The sequence below is a fragment of the Toxotes jaculatrix genome, chromosome 9 (assembly GCF_017976425.1).
Source record: "Toxotes jaculatrix isolate fToxJac2 chromosome 9, fToxJac2.pri, whole genome shotgun sequence".
Taxonomy (NCBI): Eukaryota; Metazoa; Chordata; class Actinopteri; family Toxotidae; genus Toxotes; species Toxotes jaculatrix.
Window position 1 is genome coordinate 16705504 of NC_054402.1, and position 13124 is coordinate 16718627.

General features: G+C 39.6%; 1 protein-coding gene across 1 annotated transcript; it reads right to left on the bottom strand.

The window, feature by feature from the left end:
• Positions 1–1735: 1735 nt before the first annotated feature.
• On the bottom strand, positions 1736–12853 carry LOC121187470 (sodium channel subunit beta-4-like). Its single transcript, XM_041046725.1, has 5 exons — positions 11975–12853; positions 4023–4186; positions 3666–3885; positions 3346–3475; positions 1736–2112 (listed from the first exon to the last, which is right to left on the bottom strand). The coding sequence occupies exons 1-5, from the start codon at positions 12066–12068 to the stop codon at positions 2019–2021; spliced, it is 702 nt and encodes a 233-aa protein (XP_040902659.1). The 5' UTR covers positions 12069–12853; the 3' UTR covers positions 1736–2018.
• Between the last annotated feature and the right edge of the window lie 271 nt (positions 12854–13124).

Sequence of the window (13124 nt, forward strand, 5' to 3'; positions counted from 1 at the left end):
GACAGTTGGCAAATAAAAATTAACTACTGGCCTATTGGGATATTTATACATTCATTTTATAATAACGTTAATACACTGGATATTATTCTTGTAATTCATTAAAATATACTTTTTGGACAATATTTAACATGTATTCCCTGACAGAGTCTTTACATTCTTTTGCAGTGATCTGTCCCCCAGTGCTCTGCTACCTGTATTACTGAGGTTGTATCAGTGGACTTGTTTGGAGTTTTAGCACAATTAAAAATGCGTGTATGTGTACTGTATTGTTAAAGTATTTTCTTACGGTTATCCAAGCAAATTTGCATTGGAAGGTAGCCAGTTGGAGCCCAAATTCAAGATTGGAAATATAAAAGTGAATTGGTATCTGGAGAACTGCATACATACGTTGCTCTCTCCACTTACAGTATATCCTGCTGATGTGCCATAGAACAAAGTGCCAATTTCTTAAACTTCTCTTGCAGAGTGCTTCAATTGTATGATTCAAATTTATAGAGAATTTATAGAAGTTCTTACATTTTAATGAGTGTAAAATGTCTTTCACCCTTCCTTTCCCCACAAATACCTGCAGGCCATTACTCTAAAAGATGGTTCACCTTTCAATCACCCTGACCTAGTTAAAGGGGTAAGAAAAGTTGTAGCAGTGTTTGGAGGTGCTAGTCAGGCACTGACAGAGTTTCAGTCAGTTGAGGTTGATGTGAAGGGTTAAATGGGAACATACAGAGACACGCAGAAATGTTCCTGTAGTGTGGTACTAGACAACATATACTTATATGACATTATATAAAATGCACACATGCTAAAAATGCATTGGTTATTAGTCAGAAGCAGCATGATTAAGTTCATTCCTTTCTATAGGGAGCTGGGTAGTCTGGGGATTGTCTTTGATGAGGGTGAGGGTTGGGTTGTTTTTTATAAATTTTCTGTGTTTTTATCCTCCCACCAGCAGAGGGAGCAGAAGCAGAACAGGCACCTGTGTTTCGTCTAAAGCAAAACAATAAAACCTGTGTAGAACTGGATCCTTTAGTCACCCAAGAAAGCCCAGTTGTCAGCCTTAGCTGGTCAGTAGTTGATCAAAATCTGCTGTTAGCATTAATGAACCAAGCACACCATGACCAGTGTGTCAAACCTGGGCCCAGCAGTAAACATGAAAGTTAAATTTCAGGCTTAAGATTAACGTCAATGATCAGGACAAAAATAGCTTTAAACACTTCTAGAAAGCCAGCAGATGGTTTGGTAGTTTCTCATGAGAACAGTAAGCAAGTACGGAAATATAATTTTATTTGATTATAACCAAAAAATGTTACATTTTTGGCAAAAAAACTCTTGTTGATTGGTCCTCTGGTTTGGGTTTACAGGTGGATATGTGTAAGTGTCATGTAAGGGTTAGACAAAAGCATTTCAGCGGCTTTGTACTGTTCTTCAGTTGACATAATGGCAGTTTATAGGTTATAGGTTATGGCAATTTATCATGATATCAAAGTGCGTGTGTTCCCACTGGTTAGGTTTGTTTGGGCCCAAGTTTGACTTGGAGTTGTGGATCACACTAACTCCATGAATTCCAAATAAAGAATTAAAAAGTAATGTTATTATTCCTTGTAACACAAATAATTCAAATAAATAAAATAAATAATAAATTTTAAAAAAATTCTTTGAAGTCATACCATGACTAAAGAAAAGAGGGTATAGAAAGCAAGTATATAAAGTCGGAGGCAAAGCCAGCCTTCTTGAGGCTGCTCTGTAGAGTAAGTGTGAGGTTCAGTAAGATATAGAGCAGAATTTGATAACAGAGGCTGGACACTGTGTAACAAATGGGCTGCCATGTAAGTGAGGGAGTGATCCAGGCCTACGCACATTTCACACTTCCCAAATCTCAAGCATGATTTAAAAGAGACATTTACATGTTGTATTAGTTAGCCGCTAGTAAGATAAAACAGTCCACTGATAACAGCATTTTCTCTGAGCGTGTACATTTGTCTAACATATATACAAACATACGGACATACTTTGCATTTCGCTCATGCCTTTGGTGTCCCTTTGTTGTCAGCTTTGGCTCCTGAAAGTCCATTTTCTGTGTTGTCATTCCCTGAGGAGCTCACCAGGCACTCTTTACTGCAAGAGACGGAGAAACCAAAAGATTAAGATGTACACTCATAGCAGGAGAGACGTAAGAGTGATAAGGGCTATCTGTGTGCTGCAGGGGATCTTACATAGCCTAACCCTCACTGCCCCAAATAATAATCTTGTGTTGGACACAAATTTGGAATATGTAATTAAGGTTTTACTGAAATACATGTCAAAGTAGTTAAGTGAAAGCTAATAAAACCTAAGAACTTTATGCTTTTTGCTTTTATTTTCTCAGAACATCAACCACATAGATTTGTATCATATTTCATTAATAGATGTCCTATATGTTTTGCAACTCATCACCGATATAACAATTGTGATAGATGTGAAAATAGATATATAATTTCTCCTTTGTTCTGTCTGCTGTTTTATTGGCTTTTATTAGCTTTATTATGATGGGTCGGCTGTAATGTGAGTTATCGCCTGTCACATTTCTTGCTACATAGCAGCAAATGTGCCCTTTTTAACATGGACAATGATAGTGTCATATTAACCCAATTAACATGTCATTTTAAATCAGAAGTGGCCATGGAACTGCAGTTCAGATTTTTTTTTCAATCCAAATACAATCAGAGTAGGCATTATCAAATCCAGACATTCAGATAATTCTATTTTTAGTCACATTATTGAAGATCATTTTGTACTCATAATTGATCTGTGTCTCTCACTGTGAGTTTTCACAGCATTTGCGATGCATGCTCGGCTGTTTGAGTTTACGCTCACATTCTCATCAAATAACAGCTCAAAGTACAGTGTCTGACAAATGTATATGTTAATAGCTACAGAAAGACGCGATGCAACAAAATGTGAAAGGTGCTGTTTCAGTCATTATCAAACCAATGCCTAGAATAGAAATGGGAATATATGGGAATATTATGAGCAATCCATGCAAACAGATTTAAAAACTATTTTTCACGATTTATAGTCACATTAGGGGTTAACAGTCACAAAATTGCAGCCCACACTGTCTTCTGTCAGTATAACATTACTCTCATCAGTAATAATGAATCAATGATTTACACAGATACACAGCCAAGGACATTCAATTATCACAATTTCTGATATGAGAATTTAATGGAGTAATGGCCTACCATGACCTGGTAGCAAGAACCAGCAGTATTTGATAAAAAGTCTATTACAGTCTATAAACAACTATATTCTACATCTTTCTTCATTTGCCCTTATAGTCCTTAATATCATAATCAATGATGTACTCACTTTTTCTCATCATCCTTCAGCAGGAAGTGAACAACCAAGGCTTTTATCACCATGACAATGATAACTAAGCCAATGACTCCACCCAGCACTGAGACAATGATGACTGTCAAAGTATTGTCAACTTCCTTCACTGAAAAGAGGAAGAGAGGGAAAAACATTGTGAGGGAGAAAGATGAGGACAGGCAGATGATGTAAATAATGTGGAGGAAGAGTTAACAAAAAAACACCCATCTTCTTTGTCTGGCTGTGGGTTAGACGGGGTGAGAAGAGTTAGATAAAGCTGTATATTTGTATGTTAGGTGTGTGCATCTGTCACATACTTTGGTTCACGACTATTAGAGTGAAGGTAGCACTGTGGTTGCGGTTCTTCTCTTTTGGGTTTCTGGCGAAACAGATGTACTCTCCTTGATCCTCAAAGGTGATGTTCCACAGCAGGATGGAGATGTTGTTGCTCTTTGAGGAGCCGACAAACTCCACACGTTCATGGTACACGCTGACCCTGGGCTCCACACCCTCCATGGGGATCTCTGCTGCACATAACTACGCACACACATTTGCACATAGATATACAGGTTGTCTATACTAACATGTATCCAAGGTAGGTCCATGTTGTTCACTATGGGTGTGTGTGTGTGTGTCTCTCTGTATGTGTATGTGTGCCTGTGAGTACATTGTACCTTGATCATGGTTCCATTGTCATTATAGTGCCAGTTGAAGTGAAGGTTTTTGATGCCAATACAGGAGGAGTAGGTGCAGGGCAGCAGAACTGTGGAGCCGTTCATTGCTTCAACTGAAGACACTTTACCTGTTGAGACCTCCAGTCCACCAACACTCCATACACCTGAACCAAGAGAGAAAGGAAATGGTGAAGAAAATAAAAGCACAATAAATGAAAGCACAAAAAACACTGATTATGATTAAAACAAACAAACAGATATATAAAGTAAAAAAAAACAAACAAAAAAAAACAAACAAAAAAAAAAAAAACACACACACACAGCACCCCACATATACTGTATATGTGGCAGACCAAAAACAATGCATTATAAATAGAAGGTACAGGCTCAGTTATAGCTCAGGTTACATTGCTTTTAAACCATTTTTAGAATAAAAATGACAAAAGATAAAAGACTGTTTTTATACTGGGACTCTGGGCTATTGTCCAGCCAGAGTTGCTGTGAAAGATGAGTGCTACTGCTGAGTAATGGCATTACAATACTGGCTGACGTTCTGTAAGTGCAGCTCATTAAATGACTACTTTCTTTCCTCAATTATTCCATTTTATTTTATTTTTTTTAATTTTGATAAAGTAAGAGATCATTTTATGAGTTTTATGGATTTTCTTAATGCCTTTAATGTTTCAATTTCTTGAGTTGAATCTCAGACAGTTTATGACTTATGTCATCTTTACCAGATAAGAATCTGTTTTGAAACAGATAGGAAGTCAGGTCTTGGTAAGTTGCCATTAAGTTTTTAGGCAGTTTAAGGGAGGATTTTGTTGCCATAGGTGTTGTGGGATTTTGAAAGAAACAACTCAGTGATGGATCTGTGTTGTACTGATGTAATCAAAATTGAGTCTGGCACTGCCCTTATTTCTCCAAAGCATATACAGTGTAATAAATAATTTAGTGTAATAAATAATTTTCTTCTGCTGCCCACTTTGGCCCCATCTGAATTTACTGATGTCTGATCGGCTCTTGTTACTATAAGGCTACATTCAGACTGCAGGTAATAGAAGTGGCCTAAATGAAACTTTAACTTATTCATTTATTAATTTTTTTTGTATGTAATACAGTGTGAAGCGAAAACATCAAATGGAGTTTAAAATCGAATGCATTTTCAAAATCTCAACACAAGCACAGTCATAGAAACAGTGTACAACAATTTTACCTAAACCATGAATACCCTACTAAAGCTTTTTCCAAACTTGCTTAGTTATACAAACTGCAGATAGCCTTCATAGAGGCAGTTATAAGGCAGAAACTAGCTGAACTAAAATGAATGTTGTTTTCAAGACAAAACCAATCAAGTACCCCAGGGATTGAAGTAGTACAAACTGCCAAGCGGTTGTCGTTCCTTTTAATATCTTCACTTGATGCATCAAGAAACAGGTTGTTTGCCTTCTCTAACTCTGATGCTGCTGGCACCAGTTAACTTTCTTCTACTTTGGCCTTGGAGCGACTATCAAGTCATTCTACTCATATGGTCAATATGCTAGAACTGTGCACACTATAATTACCTAATTTTTTATTCTGTTTCCAGGAAACCCATCCTCTCATTCACAACCAAACAACAGTTCTCTTTGACTGGCTGACTTTCCCCTGCCTACTCATGCCTTTTTGTATAGTGTCATAGTAATTACACACTGCCAGTGATTGTACAACAGTCAAGCAGAGGGACAATGTGGAAACCATGTTGCTGAGGACAGAAATGCCACTGGTTTCAAGGATTAAATCTTTTTTTTTTTTTTTTTTAATACGACAATGCAATACACTTATAAACAACAAACTCAGTACTAGAAACATGAGTATCTGCCCTCTACTGAAGTGGCTGAAAATACATCAATTGTACTGCAGTAGTCAAGTACAAGTAAGTCATTAGTCACTGGCAAGGCTTTTTATTTGGTCAAGTCTGATTTCATTCAATTTATGAGTCATTTCACTTGATTTCAGACCTTTGGTAAATTCTCTCTCTCTTAGCTAATTCATCTCTGTGAATTCACTGCTCCTGTATGCATACCAAGCAAGGTGACCAGACTTAGGTGACAAACTGACTAACTGAGAATGACTGACAGATGAACAAGCCAACACAGACTGATCTATTTTAAATGGAAGTTACCCAAAACAAAAACAGAAATCTAGTTTATTACAAAATATTACTGGCGTCCGGTGATATTGTTACGAAATTACAGAAAACATAGTGAGTTTTTAAAAGAGACAGCTCATCTTGTATTGGTATTTTAGGTCTTGCTAGTTGGGTTATGTTGGTTTTGCAATGACAGCTGGTCTAAGTCCCAGATTGTTACTCTGGTGTCTCTCACACACTTGGGGCCTATTTATAAATGCTCTCTTCCACACTGACCTGCTCAGGATCACATTGCACTTGGACATGGTGTAAACAGTATTAGAGTATATGTAGGCCTATGTGTTTGTGAAGGACTTACATTTGTATAAGAATTTCACACCACCTGCTTTCCAGTTCCTTGAGGTTATCAGTATTAGAAAAACACTGAAACAGTGGAATTCCATCAGTCATTTTTGGATGAAATAACTCTTTACTGTCATAAGTTGGGTGTTAAATGCTCTTTTTTTCAGTCTCAATATTGCTTGGGCTGTGTGCTGCTGATCTGAATGCAACACAATTGCGATTTTATCATCTGTATCATCTTATGACAGTGTGTCCCTGCATTTCATATACAGGCACACACATTTACAAAAATCTTCAAATTCAAACGTGTGAATGCAGCCATTCCTGGCGTGGTCACCAGGTTCATTGCTGATTCATCACTTGAGGACGTGGGGATCAACAGAGAAATGACTGCAGGCAACCAGATCTCAGTGATTAACTGTGCTGTGCATGAGTTCAATTCACCTTTTAAATAATGACTGAAAACTGTCTGTTTTTGCATGTCAAGATAAAATGGCAAGTAAGTGTTAAATCTGAATGTTGTATTAAAAGTGTATGATTGAGAGTGTATCACTGTGTTTTGGCTGTACTTTTTCTTTGTTCAGTTTCCGTCTTCTCAGTCTCACCTCACGCTTTTGTCTTCTAAAGTCTGATATTTTTACCTCTCCTCTCTTGTCATCTTGACTTGTCTCCACTACTTTAGCAACTCAGGCCATTTGAGTTCAGCTCGTCCTTTTCTGTTTCTGGATTTACTCTCTTTTAATAGGTTCTTTCTATTCTTTTTTTTTTGCAGCGCTGGGCTCTTTCGCTCTCATCTCCCTCCTTTTTCTTTCTGTCTTACTTGCTCTTAGAACTTGTTCCTCAGGGACGCCACAACCAAATAAGAAGAGGGGATATGTGAAAAGCCACTGTGTATGTTTTTTTTCGTGGGACAGTGGTGGAGTCAGTGACAGCTTAGAGAGTTGACATGTTTTCTTTAGCTGGCTGCTGGTTGCAAATCCTTTGACTGTCTTTTAACCTCTGAGCTAAATACAATAATGAATTATGTTCTGCCCCCTGTCCATAATTAGTGGCACAATGCCAGTGAGCAAGGTTTGTAACCAAGTGCTCCAGAGGGAATGATGATGCAGTGAAAAACAAGTGAGAATACAAGGGAGAATCCCTTCTAAATGGCTTACGCACACTGGAAGCATGATGATCTGCTACACATCTGAGAGGAACAACCCCCCCCCCCCCACACCCCAAGCCTAGAAATAGATTTCACACCTCCCTCATTTCACACCTCTTCTCTCTACTATCCTTTTTCTCTCCGCCCCCTTCCTCTTCTCCTCTCTTCTTCTATCTTTACAATTTGTCCTGACAAAACCCACAGTGTGCTAGTTATGTATGCATGGTTGTCTTTGTACATGTGTGGTTCCATGCATGTGAACTCTTGCCTATTCAGGCTGTGTCTATTCATGTACTTGAGTGTGTTTGTGTGCGTACATGAGTAATAGGCTGGAATGTCTGATATTTTCAGCTCCACTATCAAATATCTTGTCCATTTGGGAAACATCAATATTGGAATCACTGATGGGAGAAAAGGCAACTGGGTATTCGTGTGTGTGTGTGTGTGTGTGTGTGTGTGTGTGTGTGTGTGTGTGTGTGTGTGTGTGTGTGTGTGTGTGTGTGTGTGTGTGTGTGTGCACGTGTGTGTGTATGTGTGTGTGTGTCCTTGGCTGACTGTCAAGGTGAGGTGTTTTTTTCTTTTTTTTTTTTTTAAGTAGGCCAGAGATTGAAGGGTTAATGTATTTCTGAGTTGAACCCATAGAGAACTGACCAAGGACACTATTACCTCCATGAGAGAAAAAGAGACAGAGGGAGGGAGGGAGGGAGAGAAGTGATGGGAAGTGTGGGGGAGAAGGGAGGAGGAGAATAAGAAGAGCGATGAATGGGGGAGCAGGGGTAATGGAGGAGGTACAGCGAGTAGGAAGTGATGGAGGGGGTCACTAGGGAAGAACGGAGGGATGGATAGGGAGAGGTAAGTGAAGTGAGTTGTCCTCTCCAAGGTGAGTGAGTGACAGAGGGGCAGAGAATTACAACAGCAGCTGAGTAACTCAATCAGCAGAGCCGTGGGTGTTGGTGGAGAGGGTGGGGTAACGTTTACACTGCACATACACGTACGGATACACACTTATGTAATATGATAGCCACACAAGCAAGTATCAGTAATTATCACATTTACATGCCAAGTACTGATAAAATGTTACTAGTAATTTGCGGAGTTATAACCTCAACAGCTCTGCATCTGGTGGCCTGATTGCTTGTTGTGCCACAGCTCCTACTTTTTTTTCTGCTGTCTGTTGTTTATTCTATACAAAGAAAGGTGTTGCACAATCCATTTTGTTAGCATGTGGCACCATAGATTGAGGCTTGTGAAAGTGCAGAAGATTGAAGTAGTTTAATGTCAGGGTTGGAGTGACCATTGTTGTGTGTGTCTGCATGTCTCAGATATTTTTGGATTACAGGTCTGATTATTTCTGAGGAGGATCTGTTATAATATTACCACTTGTAATATCAGTGGCACCTCCACATTGCTAATGCAACCAAGCAGTGGTGCTTTGAGTATGAATAATATAGTTACATGCTCATAATTTTGGTCTTTGGATGAGACAGACTGTCATGTTTCACATACATGTATCATATCTCTGATTGTTGTGTTCACTGTAAATTATTACAATGAGCTTATTGTTCAATAATTTAAAGGGCAGAACTTTCAGTAACAGATAAACATCCTCTGATTTTCAGTGTGTTTTCCTTTCTTTCCACATCTGGCTTTAAATTGGACTTTGTAAATTGGACTATGTTATTGGAGAGTGGAGACTGATAATGTTGCCACAAATGAGATGGGGACTGACAACAGTGATAAGCTGGGAGTCTTGAATAGTTATGAGAATTCATTAAGACATCATGACACAGTGGACACTATAATTAAGGGACAAACCAAAGAACTGCAAAGACTGCAATGGCAGCACCTAAACCAATCAGAACCTATGACTGATACTTATAAATATTTGACTGACACCCCATGGTGGATGCCCCAAAATGTTTGATGGTCTTTGGTATTAGTCAAAAGTCTTTAGAGGATCAACAGAATAATAAGAGAATTATGGTCATTTATTAACAGTGAAGGAGGGACCACATTTGCTAACACTGGGAGCTGTAGGGTTTTTGGATCAAAACTTTCAGATCTAGAGCCCTGCATTAGAGTTTGTTCCTGTGAAACACTGTCACCACTGGAATGTTATCAATCAATCAATCAATGTGAATGTTAACTTTCACACAAGTGACCAAATCCTCTTTTCTTTAATTAATCAATCAATTAATTAATTAATTTTATACCTTCAAACTGTGGTTTGGCTGTTAAGACATAACATTAATCTATGTTACTATACAGGGCAATGACTGATTTTCTTTTTGTCATGTTACCTTTGAAATGAGACTGTGTTAGCTTTTAAGCCTCAGCTGCATCAGAATGTACCAGACCTTGTAGCAATTAAGTGGAAAATAAAAGAAGGTGACCTACTAATTACAACAGCAACTATCCCAAGGGGGAAACAACACAACTAAAGATTGACAACTGTACGGTATACTAACCCATATAACCGAAGCCACATAGTATTAAAAACACAATACAGATTTTGGTGTGGTAAAATTTGCTGAATTAAACCCAGTAAATCCTAAAATCTGCAATATGGACCAATGTAGATAGACCTTCTCTGCGTTTTACTCTCTAAACCAGATAACCAGTTTCAGAAAACTGACCTTGGTTGAGTTACATTATACTGCTCTCTAGCTCCAAATGGGCCTCCTGTAGTTACCTATAAGTAATTGTGAATTTTTATTATTATATATATATATATATATATATATATATATATATATATATATATATATATATATATATATATATATATATATATACACGCCACATTTTAGTGTTAAATTGTTGTAAGAATGCTGCTGAATCTGTGAATCTGCTTTGTGAAGAAAAAGTCTGACAGGAACAAAAGTTGTGTTTTACATTAGAGTACATAAGTGCTGCCTTGCACATCTCTTTAATAGTTTCCCTTTAACGGCAGCTCATACTGCTTATGATATGAAGTCAGCATGGTCTAAAGTCATGCTCTGCAGCCAATCAACTGAAAAGCTATTTGTCTCATTGTTTAAAAAAAATTATGCAGTAAGCACAATGGGTTTTGCCTATCCTTAATACAGCATTATGTCAAAATGTGAAATGGCACAGAAAATGACAAGGCGGTGTTGGATTTTACTCTTTTTCAATCATTTTCTCTATGTATGACCTGATGCTGATCCTGTATGTTCTTCTGTCTTTGTTGAATAAGTATTTTAGATTAGAGAGTGATATGTGTTGCTTTGCATGCTAAATGTTTGAAGGTGATCTGTTATTTGGGCCTTATCTTGACCAGAGTGCACCACTAATGAGTTTTATCCAAGTAAAGTCAATTGCTTTGATCTGAGGCACAACTTATTTTATTAATGTCGTAGTTGGACAACATAAAAACGTGAATTTTACTGGTAACAGCAAAATGTTTGTGGGGAAAAAGGAGAAATTAAAATGAGTGAAAGCGGAAACCTATTTTGTTTCATTTGTGGTTAATACTTCAACACTTAAATTTGATAATATGATGTAGTTCTCCTAAGGGTGGGACTAAAATGTAGTTCCTTGCATACACCCACTGCTCTTGTTTTTTTTACCATAAAGCTCAACTGTGAACTGTGCTGAGTTTTGAGAACAACTGAGGAAATTTTGTGATGTGGGGGCACTATTGGGCACTACAACAAAATCAGGGAGTGTATGAGCAAAAGCACAGATCACCACTGCACCACTACGTCACTACCAGTAATACTATGACCGTGGTTTTTATATACTCTCGAACGGAAAGTTTTTCTGTATTTTATTCTTTCCCTTTCATTCATCTTTGCCTTGAAAGTAGCACCTCATTGAGAACGTCCACAGAGAATCATTTAACTAATCACTCATCCAGCTCAGCAACCCAGATATCTAACACGTCTAAGTTCAGATCAACCAAGGGTTGGATGTTATTGACCTTGATGCCCTCAGTCCAGCAACAAGTAAACACCAGATGTGACATTTTAGCCTTCAGGTGTGGAAAGAGAATGATGAGGCAGGGGAACAGCAGATGTTGGTTTGGAGTAATAAAAAAAAGAGGTATGGATTTACTGTGAAAGCAGCGAACCACCCACCCAGACAAGCATAAAAAAACACTGAAACAAAAGGGGCAAAAGCAGCAAAAGAGGCAGGTGTAGAGGGCATAGAAACAAGTTTAAATGTATAAACAATTACACGGATTAACTCAGCACACAAGTTGTCATTAAAGCGTTTTACAGAGAGACAGAAGTGTTCTGTGTAATGTGGAGCTATAGTGGAGGAGTGAGGAATGACAGGGCAGCTAAAGGTATAGAGAGAAGTATAACTCACCGAGCAGCAGTGCAACTGCCAGACCAGCATGAAGTAGATCCCCTGATCTCAGCCGACCAGAGACACTTGAACCGGTGCTGTCCACTGACGCCATGACACCCCCTGTCTGTCTGTCTGTCTGTCTGTGGTCTTGTCTGTCTCTCTGTATTAACAGAATGTGTGTTTTTGTCAGTCTGTCCCCCTGTCTGCTAGTCTGGTCAGCCTGAGCTGTGTCTAATCTATGCAAATAGGCGTGTGTCTCTGTGCGTTTGTCTCACGCGTCTCTGGAGCAAGGTGGGACACTGAGCCGTGCAGCTGAAGGCAGAGTCTGAAGTCCTGCTCCCAGTCCCTCCCTCTTCTCTCCTCTTCTGCACTCTGTCCCAGGAATGAACAGAGGGAGGAAGCGCAAAGAGGGGAGGATAAATTCCTTCAGGGAGCTCACTCCCGTCCAGTTGTTCTCTGCACTGCACTCAAGCAGCCCAGGAAAACAGAGGAAAAGACAGACTGAAGAATGCAGCAGTTGAATAAAGAGTACAGGCTCTCTGTCTCTCTGCCTCTCTCCCCTCCTGTCCTCTGTCGCTGTCTCTGGCAGACTCACTGGTGATTATCCTGCAAAGCAGAGTGTGAGGCGAAAGGCAGAGAGGAGAAGCGAGGCAGAGCAGTAGCGGCGCAGTAGCGGCGCAGTAGCGGCGCAGCAGCGTACTGTCAAACAGCTCCACTGCTCCAGCAGCAGTAGCAACAGCAACAGCCAGGGAAGCAGGCTGGCCAACAGACCCCTCAGGGGGAGGCATAGGCTGGAGGGGTGGGTGGGGGTGGAGGAGAGCACACAAGAGGCACAGAGGGGATGCTGGAGCAGAGCCAGCAGCCAAGCAGAAAAGCAGAAAGCGCGTGTCTCCCCAGCCGGCACAGGGAGGAATGAGCGAGAGAGGTACTGCAGAGGTAGAGGTGAAGAGAGAGTGAGAGAGAGGAGGGGATAGGCTGGACAGGGAATGGGGGGGTGGGGGTGTTGACTGCTGCCACATGCACGCACAAACACGTATCCACCCAGCACAATAAGGCTGAGTCAGCCTTACTCAAGAGGGTCTCAGAATCGGACACGGGGCTGGGTGCTTCACCCATACCACATGCCCCTGCCTTTACTGCATCCTTTGCTCCTGTCTCCACTTTCTTG

Bases quoted from the DNA above. Each gene is read 5' to 3' on its own strand.
- LOC121187470 (XM_041046725.1), bottom strand. From the start codon at position 12,068: ATGGCGTCAGTGGACAGCACCGGTTCAAGTGTCTCTGGTCGGCTGAGA. The intron at 4,187-11,974 runs GTGAGTTATACT...CTCTTGGTTCAG, and splicing joins GGCAGTTGCACTGCTGCTCG to GTGTATGGAGTGTTGGTGGA. The intron at 2,113-3,345 runs GTGAGTACATCA...CGTCTCTTGCAG, and splicing joins CTGAAGGATGATGAGAAAAA to TAAAGAGTGCCTGGTGAGCT.